Source organism: Juglans regia, chromosome 4 (genome assembly GCF_001411555.2).
Source record: "Juglans regia cultivar Chandler chromosome 4, Walnut 2.0, whole genome shotgun sequence".
NCBI lineage: Eukaryota > Viridiplantae > Streptophyta > Magnoliopsida > Fagales > Juglandaceae > Juglans > Juglans regia.
The window spans coordinates 23,406,185-23,418,638 of record NC_049904.1 but is presented as its reverse complement, the minus strand read 5'-3'; the positions used below and the strand labels follow the sequence as shown (position 1 = coordinate 23,418,638).

General features: G+C 39.4%; 1 protein-coding gene across 1 annotated transcript; it reads left to right on the top strand.

Moving 5' to 3' along the window:
* Nucleotides 1-7,047: 7,047 nt before the first annotated feature.
* On the top strand, nucleotides 7,048-9,886 carry LOC108990223 (laccase-2-like). The gene is made up of 6 exons (XM_018964112.2): nucleotides 7,048-7,274; nucleotides 7,399-7,550; nucleotides 7,683-7,930; nucleotides 8,038-8,166; nucleotides 8,251-9,237; nucleotides 9,413-9,886. The coding sequence occupies exons 1-6, from the start codon at nucleotides 7,110-7,112 to the stop codon at nucleotides 9,541-9,543; spliced, it is 1,812 nt and encodes a 603-aa protein (XP_018819657.1). The 5' UTR covers nucleotides 7,048-7,109; the 3' UTR covers nucleotides 9,544-9,886.
* The last annotated feature ends 2,568 nt before the right edge of the window (nucleotides 9,887-12,454 follow it).

Here is a 12,454-nt window from a genome sequence, read left to right as displayed (position 1 = left end):
AATAAACCGGATGGGCTACGAAGCAAAAAGTGGAAACGCACTTCGCTAGTGCATGAAACGACATCTAGTTTATATGGAGCTGTGTCTGTGAAAGTGACATCCAGAAAACGAAGGGGGTCTGTTGCAGAGGAGTCTTTGAGCTTAAGACCAGTGAAGCGACTTCAAGTCTATTCTGATGTTGCTGAAGTAGGTCAGTCTGAGGCTGCGAAGAAAATGCAAAAACCAGAAATATCGGCGGTGGCTATGGATCAGCACCGCCGGGAGCCATGAAAATTTGTAGTTGGAATGCACGTGGGCTTGGGAACCCACGTGGCATTCGTACACTCTGTGACCTTATACAGAGGGAAGCGCCCGAGGTTCTGTTTTTACAGGAGACTAGATTGACCACTCGTGAAGCTGAATCTTGTAAGTATAAGTTGGGTTTTAAAAATTGCTTAGCTATTAGTTCTCAGGGTAGAAAAGGGGGTATTGCGCTATTGTGGGATGCCGAAGTTGATCTTTCTGTAACTAGTTACTCCATGAATCATGTAAATGCTGTGATAAAGGATTCCAATTTGAGGGGGGGAAAGTGGTTTCTAACTGCTATATATGGGTATCCCGAGACTCATTTAAGATACCAAACTTGGAATTTGGTTAGAATGCTGTGTCGTGCAAATGATGAACCTTGGATGGTGATGGGGGATTTTAACGAAGTGATGTATTCTCATGAAAAATGTGGGGGCAGACCTAGACCTGACAGTCAACTTTATGATTTTAGAGAGGTAGTCGAAGAATGTAATTTGAGGGATTTAGGATTCTCAGGTCCAAAGTTTACGTGGTCAAATAGGAGACATGGGAATCAATGCATTAGTGAAAGGCTTGATAGATTCTTAGTCAATTCTGTTTGGTGGGACAGCTATTCGAATGCCAGAGTTACACATGGGGTGGCAGCCTACTCGGATCATTTGCCCATTTGGGTGAATTTGGAGGGGGTCCCTTGCCATAACGGTTCTAAAAAATCCTTTAAATTTGAGGCCATGTGGGTGGGCGAGCAAGCTTGTGAAGATATCATAAAAGGTGTTTGGGGAAGGCGTGATGTCCCTAAAAATATGGCGGCTGTTCCTGGTTTAATTCAAGATTGTGGAGCTAAATTACAGGGATGGAATAAACATAGCTTTGGAAAGGTTCATACTCAGCTCAGTAAAGCACAGCAAAAGTTACTTAGTTTACAAGAGAGGGGCCCGGATTTGGTTTCCACAGAAGCTATGAACTTTGCAAGAGATGAAGTACAAATTTGGTTGGAGAGAAAAGAGATTATGTGGAGACAACGATCAAAAGCTCTATGGCTCAAAGAAGGTGATAGTAACACTAAATACTTTCATATGAAGGCATCTCAGAGAAAGAGGAAGAATCTGATTTTGAAGATCCAAGATGAGAGGGGATGTTGGCAAGAGAATTCTCAGCGTGATAGGGTCATCCTAGACTATTTCCAGAATTTATTTACAAGCTCTGCCCCGAGCTGTGATGTGAACTCCTTGGATTTCTTGGCACCTTTGGCTGGTCGAGTTTCAAGTGAGATGAACCAGAATTTGACAAAAGAATTCACAGCAGAGGAGGTTAAGGAAGCGCTGAATCAGATGAACCCTACAAAGGCCCCGGGGCCAGATGGTATGCCGCCAATATTTTATCAAAAATATTGGCAAGTGGTTGGTGATACCATAACGGCAGCAGTGCTGGAAGCCCTCAATTCAGGTTCTTTTCCATCTATTTTAAATCATACATACATCGTTTTGATTCCAAAAAAGAAGTGTGCTACTAAAATGAGTGACTTTCGTCCCATTAGCTTATATAATGTGTCTTATAAACTTATTGCTAAAGTGATCTCGAATCGCCTTAAATTTGTCTTGCCAAATATAATTAGTGAGAGTCAAAGTACTTTTGTCCCTGGGCGTCTTATATCTGATAATGTGCTGATTGCTTATGAGTTGATAAATTACTTAAAGCACAAGAAGAAAGGAAAAAAAGGATTTATGTCTTTAAAGCTCGATATGAGTAAGGTATATGACCGAGTCGAATGGGGGTTTCTAAAGTCGGTCATGGAAGTGATGGGTTTTAATTTGAGGTTCATTGAGCTGATAATGTGTTGTATTGGGACTGTTTCTTTTTCGGCTTTGATTAATGGTGTGCCAAGAGGTCCCATTGTTCCTACTAGAGGGTTACGGCAGGGCGACCCTCTATCTCCATATCTTTTCCTTCTCTGTACCGAAGGACTGATTTCTTTACTAGGAATTGCGGGGCTGAAAAAAGAGATTTCTGGTTTGAAAATATGTCGAGGGGCGCCAACTATAAATCATCTGCTCTTTGCCGATGATAGTGTTGTTTTTTGTCGAGCTGAGGTGGAAGAAAACAGAAGGATACAAACTTTATTGGCAAGATACGAAGCTGTTTCCGGGCAAAGAATTAATAAAGAAAAAATAGCAATCGTGTTTAGTGGAAATGTGAGCATGGAGAACCAAAATGAGATCAAAAGCCTTTGGAGTAATGGTGAAATACAGCAATACGAAAAGTATTTGGGTCTTCCACCTGTTATAGGAAAGTCCAAAAAAGAGTGCTTTTCAATCAATCAAACAACGGGTCTGGCAAAAGCTTCAAGCATGGAAGGAGAATTTGTTGTCACAAGGGGGAAAAGAGATTCTGCTGAAAGCAGTAGCTCTTTCAATCCCAACCTATACTATGTGCTGTTTCTTATTACCAGCTACTTTTTGTGCTGAATTAGAAGGTATGATGGCTAAATTTTGGTGGGGACAAAAAGGAAATGAGAGGAAAGTGCATTGGCTGAGCTGGAATAAGCTGTGTCAGGCAAAGTATTGTGGAGGTTTGGGATTTAAAGATTTAAGAACTTTTAATCTTGCTCTTCTTGCAAAACAGGGGTGGAGGTTGTCTCAAAATGAAGAGTCTCTTTTGCATAAATTATTTAAAGCAAAGTATTTTCCTCATACCAGTTTTATGAAAGCTGGGTTGGGTAGAAATCCCTCTTTTACTTGGAGGGGGATTTGGGAGGCCCGAAAATGGTTAGAAGCGGGGTGTAGGTGGCGGATAGGGAATGGAAGGGCTGTCCACATATGGCAAGACAAGTGGATTCCGGGTCATATTTCTTTAGTGGCAGAAGGGGTTAGGGAATGTGAGGGATTAAACCCGCCTTTGGTTGATTCCTTATTTGTTGATAATGTTAGAATGTGGGATATTCAAAAGTTAAGAACTCTCTTCAATCCAAGTTTAGTCTCCGATATTCTAAAAATTCCTCTATGCTCTGATAATGTGGAAGATAGGAGGGTTTGGGCTCATGAACGAAATGGGGAATTTAGTGTGCGAAGCTGCTATAGACTTATCTCCTCCCATGCTGGCCCTCATATTGCCGAATCTTCCAACATGCAAGCACAGCAGAAATTCTGGAAGCAGTTATGGAAGATGAAAGTGCCTAACAAGCTAAAAATTTTTGCATGGCGTGCATGCAAAGATAGCCTACCAACTGCAGTGAATTTAGTAAAGAGAAAGGTCATACCGAATGCAACTTGCAGGATGTGTTTATCAGAAGAGGAAAATATTGCTCATGCTATTTTTCATTGTGGGGCTGTGCAAGACTTATGGAGGTTTTATCTCCCTGAGTTAATAAGGGATAAGCAGATGTCTTTGGTGGATTTGGCTATGCAACTGTGTGAAAGAAATATGGCTGAAAAAATGTGCACATTTTTTGCTTTGGCGTGGGGATTATGGCATCGTAGGAATAAATTTGTGATTGAGCAGATTCTGTTGGGGACTGCTAGTGTTGCTGAGAGTGTTCATGTCCTGCTGAGAAGCCATGCTCAAGCCAGTATAAAGCCAAGAAGTGAGATCCTGAAGTTCTACAAGTGGAATCCACCTTCGGCTGGAAGTCTGAAACTCAATGTGGATGCTGCTACGTTTCCTGGGTGGGATAAGGCTGGAGTAGGGGCTGTGCTGAGAGATGAGAAAGGCAGAATTCTGATGGCCTTCAGTCGTGTGGAAATTCTCTTGGAAGGATCCGAAAGTTTAGAGCTTCTAGCCATTTTTAGAGGAATGCAATAATGTGTTACGATGGGTGTTTCCCATCTGATTGTGGAAAGTGACAGCCTACTAAGCATTGAGGCCCTAAATGGTGATAGCATGACAAATTCTTTGCTGGGCGTGATTTACTACGAGATAAAGAAGCTGGCTAGTTGCTTTGTTTTATGTTCTTTTTCTCATGTATACCGGGAAGGCAACAGGGTAGCTCACAAATTAGCTAGAAATGCTTGTAAGGTTGATAGTATGGAGTTTTGGTGGAATAGTATTCCAGACTGTATTTCTCAAACTGTTTGGTTTGATGAGTGTCTGTAATCGTTTGTTTCCAATTGATGAATGAAATTCTCATTTTCTATCAAAAAAAAAAAAAAGGAGGGTGTTGGAGTTTACAAAGTCATATAGAAGGTCTGGAATTAAAAGCTCAAGAGGCCAAACAGAAACAAAAGGTTCACATTCATGAAATTGGCAGTTAAGTTAGTTATCCAAATATGAGTATTAGTGGTCCAGATGGAAAGTTATAAATGGTCATTGTATCTATATATACAAACTGATTGTATAGTAATTTTTCACTTCAATTTTTGATCAAGTAATGAAAAGTACAGATTGCATTCTTCCTCTATAGCTTCTCTGTTTTCCTACATTTTGCACAGGACTTGATTTGGGATTTTTTAACCCCCAAGTTCTTGCTTTGTACATGGTATTCCTCCGGCAAAAGTAAGGGTTATTAATAAAATTAGAACTACAATCTCTCTTCCTTAAAAATAAAAGATAAGCTCGATCGTGTAATGGAAAACAAACAAGAAGTTAATTAAAGATAAGGTTTTTGTTTCCTCAAAAGCTTGACATGCATGAATTTCTACTATCGCGTGTCTTAAACCTTGTGTTTTTCTATATTCTTCTCATAATTGAAACCAGTTTAAGTAACTTGAACCGATGTACTTAATATTAAGATAAATATAAATGTGTAAATTTATTTATTTTCATTAGCTTAAATTTTTTGGACTTGTAGTGATTTCTCATTTCACACATAAATCACCTGTTACTCATGCTAATTTGTGGCAAGATTTAGCTTCCTACTTCTTGGCTGTTGTGGATCATGTGTTTTGTACTCATGCGGAACGTCTTTAGCAACCTGCAACCAAAGGATCATAAAGGTGGCTTGGGGTGGTGAGTAATATTATAGTGATCACTTCTTTAGAATTAAGGAATGTCGTAAATCTCACACGTACGTTTTTATTAAAAGTTGCATATACATACACATATACAAAATATATAGTTGATATAGTATGTATGGAAGTTGTAGGTAAGAGGTGTAAATCGTAGAGATAGATATACATGAGCGTACTTAGTTGGTGCAACTACAAAATTTTAATATATAGTATTAATTATATGGTACTGAACTTCAATTCGAAAGTACGGATGATAAGTGAAAATTATATATATGTTCGGCCATAAAGTCAATTAGGTACGCGTACTACTCTTGATCCAGAAGCTTATTAATTGTTTTGATAAGAGGTTGATCATGATCGATCCGGCCTAGCTGCTGCATGCAGCGTGTTGATCATTCAATTAACTTCATGATGGGAGCTAGCTATCTAGCTATCAAGGCTAGCTAGCCTCAAAACGTGAACAGAAATCGATCCGGCCTGTCATAATATATAATTACTTTAATTGCTTAAAATTAGAATATGTAGGTAGGCGGGTCAAATGTCCTTCTCTTTCGAAGACTTTCCTAATCTTAAGGCAACATTGAGATTAGGAGGCCTGTCAAACACCAACCGGGAGTATCCATGATCCCTACGATCGAGACGTACGTTCTCTTTCACGAAAGTGATCATCGATCGAGATGATGAATAAATACTAGATGGTTTCGATCGGGGGTTCATGATGAGTTTGACAAGGAGTCATGGGATCAAGATGGTAACGGGTCTTTGATATTTAATGTCTTTTTCACCAACCTCCGATGAACGGGTTTTTTGGATGCATGAGAGTATTCGTGATCAAATGATAGAAATGATGATGCTATTTATTCATCTTAGATTTTGTTCTATCCGGCCAATCACATTTACAAATATATACTTTATTTAAGTGATTTTCTATATTAACTGCATACTTTTTTTTTTTTTTTATACATTTGGAAGAGGGGGGATTTCGAATTCCAGACGTCTATTTTAAAAGTTGAGAGTTATGTCAATCAAGCCACATACTTAGTTTTAGATATATAATTAACTGCATACTTAGATAAGCACGGTACACTTAAAATGCATGTGACGTTGCCGTATCAACATAGATATTATATATATCATCATTGAAGATGATAAAAATTAAGATGAAAAGTAATATTATATATTCGGCACAATTCATGTATATCTAATCATAGAATATAACTCGTGTCAAAATTGCTAAATCGATATTCGATCTTGTCGGCCCTCAGTTGATCCCCTTCTCTTAATCCTTTTTCTTTTGATCTTTTGGTTAGACTATACACAACAAAAATCTAATTCGAACAGTTTATGTCATAACTGGTTGAATCCCATGTCTCTATGTACTCAGCTATCTTCCAAAAATGGTTTCGATGAACTCAAAAAAATTAAGATTAGTAATTCAAGCTCAATCGACTGTCAGCCAGATTACTATTTTTTTTTTTTTTCTCCTGAATACTTTCTTTTTCCCTGAATGATAGAGTACTAGTTGATCAACCCCATATTTTTCAGAAGTACATGATTTAGATTAACTAACGAACGTCGTTATAAGGACCTAACGAGGGTAGCGATGGCCGACTGATCATTAACATCAAATTGACAGAAAAATGAACTGAATCAACTTTAAGTAATGACACTCCAACAACGCACGTACAGTTGGTAATTGTCGTCTTTCCCTAACCCGCAACTAATTATTTAGACTACTGTACCTAATCAACCAAACATCCCCATGCAGCTGCACTGGTTATATGTCTATAAAAGCAACCCTTACAGGCTTTGGTGAACCACTGCAGGGCTAAAGGAAGCCAAGTTAATTAAGGTATTGGTTCTCTCTTCGTGTCAGGTCTTATGCTTGTCAAAGATTTTGTCGGTCGACCAAGAAAAATGGGTGCTTCTCATCCAGCATCACCGGCATTTGTTGTGGCTTTTCTCTTTGCCATTAACTCTCTCTGGGTCTTTCCTGAGGTTGCTTTTGCAAAGCATGCAAGCGTTACAAGGCACTACAAATTTGATGTACGTACTAGTACTTACCTTGACTAGCTCTTAGATAATTTTGTGTTTAGATCATGTGGCTGGTAAATTCGAAAAAAAAAAATTATTTATGTGAAACTTAACTTACTTTTTTTTTAATTCCCAGATAAGGTTGCAAAATGTCACCCGATTGTGCCACACAAAGAGCATGGTGACAGTCAATGGGAAGTTCCCCGGGCCTCGTGTTTTTGCTAGAGAAGGTGACAGATTGGTAGTTAAGGTGGTCAATCACGTTCCAAACAACATCAGCATCCATTGGTACGTACGATTCCACATGATATTTCTAACAATTAGACTCGATCGAAACTTGCCTAGCTGCTAGATATTCAATACTGCTAGCTGCACTATTATCATATAATTTCCATGCACGATCTTTGAAAAATTAAACAGGCATGGAATCAGACAACTCAGGAGTGGATGGTTCGATGGGCCATCATATATAACACAATGCCCTATTCAAACTGGGCAGAGTTACGTGTACAACTTCACCATTGTTGGCCAAAGAGGAACTCTCTTCTGGCATGCCCACATCTCATGGCTTAGGGCTACCGTCTATGGATCCCTTATCATCCTCCCCAAGCGCAATGCATCCTACCCTTTTGCCAAACCACACAAGGAGGTCCCGCCCATCATATTTGGTACGTAGATCATTAATTTTCAGATTGAATATGACCAAATTAATAATTATATATACTTATATTAATTGACTATAAATTAATTACTGATCATTAACTATATATAATAGGAGAGTGGTGGAATGTTGATCCAGAGGCAGTTATTAGCCAGGCTCTTCAGACTGGAGCCGCTCCAAATGTTTCCGATGCCTACACCATTAATGGACTTCCCGGACCTTTGTACAATTGTTCTAAGAAAGGTACCTAATTATCACTTAATTAACAGAGTCGTGCCAATTCACCACAAAGTCATGTGTACTTGCTTCTGCTATTGCGCTTTGCAGCTACGTACAGGCTAAAGGTAAAGCCGGGGAAGACATATCTTCTCCGTTTGATCAACGCTGCACTCAACGACGAGCTCTTTTTCAGCATAGCAAACCACAGCCTAACCATTGTCGAAGCAGATGCAGTTTACATCAAGCCTTTCAAGACCAATGTATTGGTCCTCACACCAGGACAGACCACTAATGTTCTTCTGAAGACAAAGCCCCACGACCCCAATACTACATTCCTCATGTTAGCCAGACCATATTTCACCGGTCTGGGCACCTTCGACAACTCCACGGTGGCCGGCATTCTTGAATACGAGAATCCATCAACTTCTTCTTCTTCTCCTCCCACCCCATTGAAAAAACGACCACTTCTCAGACCCAAACTCCCTCCAATGAATTCCACTATCTCCACTTCCTTCGTCATGAATTTCACCAGGAAATTTCGAAGCTTGGCCAATGCTAAATTCCCTGCCAACGTACCCCAAACTGTGCAGAAGCGGTTCTTCTTCACCATAGGTCTTGGAAGCAACCCTTGCCCCAAAAACCAAACCTGCCAAGGTCCAAACAACAGCTCCAAGTTTGCAGCGTCAGTTAATAACGTCTCCTTTATTCTCCCCACAACAGCACTCCTCCAAGCACATTTCTCTGGGAGATCAAATGGGGTTTACACCACTGATTTTCCAAGCTCTCCTCTCCGACCATTCAACTACACCGGCACTCCACCCAACAACACACGTGTGAGCAATGGAACCAAAGTGGTGGTGCTGCAATATAACACAAGTGTGGAGTTAGTGATGCAAGACACTAGCATTTTGGGTGCCGAGAGCCATCCTCTCCATCTTCATGGCTTCAACTTCTTTGTTGTTGGCCAAGGTTTTGGCAACTTTAATCCCAACAAAGACCCTGCCAACTTTAACCTCGTTGACCCGGTTGAAAGGAACACCGTTGGTGTGCCAGCCGGTGGTTGGGTGGCGATTCGATTCATTGCAGACAACCCAGGTGAAAAAAGATTAACCATTTCTTTTCTTAATTAATGATTACGACGTTAGGTATATCTAATGATGGACATTCTGTCTCTTTCACAAATCCAACCTTCTAATTTATCTAGGAGGTCATGTGTAACGAATTTGTCTTTATCATGATCTCTTTTTCTTTTTTTTGACATAAAACACAGGTGTTTGGCTGATGCATTGCCACTTCGATGTCCATCTCAGCTGGGGTTTAAGGATGGCCTGGATTGTCCAGGATGGGAAGCTCCCTAATCAGAAGTTGCCTCCTCCACCGTCGGACTATCCCAAATGTTGACCTAATTTGACTTTGAGCCTTCTGCTTGCATGGGTGACTGAATGCATGCAGGCGACAAGTTTTCTTTTGGTAATTAAATTATAATTAAGGTCGTGTTATGCAATATTTTGCCCCTCAAAGAGCACGCACTAGCTAGGGAAAACCCACATTGATATTCAACAAAATATTATTCATTGTTTGTCCGCTCGGCTTGCCTCTCGTATTAATATTTTTCTAGGATATTACTCCACCGAGAAATTAATAGGAGATCCAAAGAAAGGGTGGAGGAGTTTTTTGTATACCATATATATACATATTTCAATGTTTTTCTTTGAGAATAAATAACATGAGCAAATTCAGACTAGCATGCATGCAATAGCTTGAATTGTTGCTCATGGAAATGGAAGGCGAATTAAGCTGCAAATTCATGCATATATATATAAGATACATAAAATTTAAGGGGAGAATATATAATAAAATTTGGTTATAATATCGATTTATTAGATCATTCATAATCAGATGATACAAAATTAGATGACAAAATCAACTTACTGGAACATCTTCTTCTTCTTCATGATCTTCGGCATTTTAAAATCAAGTTCAACCTCTTGTACGTTGGACCAGTCTTCTAAAAGGGTAACGAGTTTAATTTGGACAATTTTTAATCTTCAATTTCCTTAATGTTCTAGCTTCTTTTTTTTCTCTTTTTTTTCTTTTTTTTTTTTTTTGAGAATAGAACCAGCTTTATTAAAAATCCTTCACTGAGGCGGATGAATAACCATATACATCCAATCAAGACTCAAGGACTTATCTACATAAATAAGGCAATTCCAAATTAATCCGTCCGCAAATGCCCAGGGCCAACGTCGTTGCCATCAAAAGCCATGATCTTGTTTTTAGTACATTCCTTTACTAAAAAATCTGCTACCATGTTGGCTTCTCTATAGATATAACAAATACTACAGTTCAACAGCTGAAACAAAGTTTGAATTTCTTCCCAAAAATCTCATATGTACCATAAATTGCAAGTACCAGACCTCAGCCAACCCACCACTACTTTAGAGTCCGACTCAACCAACAATTTTCTAATGCCAAGCTGTTGCGCCATTTTCAAACCATCTAATAAAGCACACCCCTTAGCAAGCGTGTTAGTCGAGACACCATACAAGTGTGCAAAACTCGCCAAGTTACGGCCACGATCATCCCAAATAATGCCCCCACCACCAACAGGGCTGGATTACCATTCGAACCACCATCTACATTAAGCTTGAACCACCTACTCCTTGGCCTTGACCAAACTACTACTCTGGGAGGTTTGATAGTAATAGGCACAATAGGACAATTAAGCTCCTTCAATATACTTGCATCTCTCCTAGTCAGTCTTGTAAAGCGCCAAAGTTGAGAAGAAATATCCAGTAAAAATCCTTTCACAACACGGACTACAACCCCCCAATTTGATGCTACATCTAATTTCATACGTGTCACACACCTTGAGCGTCAAAGAGCCCAAGTAATTAAAATGGGCGTAATGCCTATACACAAACCAGCTTGTGAAGACAGGGACGCATGGAACCACCAGACATTCACAACTCCCTACCAAGATCGCATTTGAGGAAGCCTTATACCAAAGACAGCAGCAAAATAGTCCCACACTTTTCGAGCCACCTCGCCTTCGCACAATACATGATTAATAGTTTCAATCTGAGGAGAACAACAACAATTACATTTGGAAACTATTTGAATACCAAGTTTCGTAATCAAATCATCCACAGGTAATGATTCCTTCCAAGCTCTCCAACAAACAAAAGGCATCTTTTTTGAAACATGCTTATGCCAAAGCCATTTCCTCCATGGACAAAAAATTTCTTTCTTGCGAATAATCTCTCATGCCTATTTAGTGTTAAAACCCCTTTAGTTTTCAGCATCCAAATGAGTATATCCTAACCAGTTCGCAGATGAACCTGTGATGCTACAATTGTATTCACAAATTCCGCTGGCACAAGATCACGTAACCTATGTTCATCCCAACCAGAATTAGCAAGTACCGAATTAATTTTCAGACAATGATCTTCCCTCACCTCAAGAGACGCTGCAAAAGCTCCATCCCCCATCCAACTATCATACCAAAAATTGATATCCCCACGGCGAACCAAATATTTTGTATTACTAATCACCAAAGGAAGCATAGACATAATACCCTTTCCAAAATCTAGTGCCCCGTTGGTTACTCAATACTAATGCCAGATGTGCTTCCCCAACATATTTCTTTTTGAAAAATTCAGCCATAAAGAATTTCCTACAAGCAATTTTCATGCAAAGTTCATAAATAATGAAGATTGCACTTCTGAGAGATCTCAGATGCCCAAACCACCCTCTTCCACCTATAAACAAATTTTACACCAAGCCACTCATTTTCTTTTCTTTGAATCTTCACCAGCACCCCAAAGAAAATTGGAAAAAATGGAAGTTAAAGCTTTATACACACTCTTTGGAAGATTCAACACTGATAAAATATGAATGGACATACTACTTAGCACATGTTTGATAAGAATAATTTTTCCCCCGAAAGACAAAATTTTTCTCTTCCAACTTGCCAGTTTTTTCTGCACTTTGATAATCAGCGGATCAAACAAACGGATTGTTAGCCTCCCCACATGTAACAGAACTCCGAGATAATTACAAGGCCATTGCCCTTCCACAAATCCTATAACCTGAAGCACCTCAACTTTCCTACTAAGTTAATAATATCCCAGATTCCCAAGCATGCTGGAAAAAGTTTACCGAGAAACCATTAGGACCTGGGCTACTATCTTGAGGGATCGACCGAAGAGCCTCATTTACCTCCTCCATCAAAAGAGACATGCACAAAAGAAAATTATCCTCATCTGAAATAGAAAGAGTTAATAAACTCATGGCTTCCTCATCACTAGAA

Coding starts and splice junctions, on each gene's coding strand:
- LOC108990223 (XM_018964112.2), top strand. CDS start 7,110: ATGCTTGTCAAAGATTTTGTCGGTCGACCAAGAAAAATGGGTGCTTCT. Junction 7,275..7,398: donor CAAGGCACTACAAATTTGAT/GTACGTACTAGT, acceptor TTTAATTCCCAG/ATAAGGTTGCAAAATGTCAC. Junction 8,167..8,250: donor GTACAATTGTTCTAAGAAAG/GTACCTAATTAT, acceptor TGCGCTTTGCAG/CTACGTACAGGCTAAAGGTA.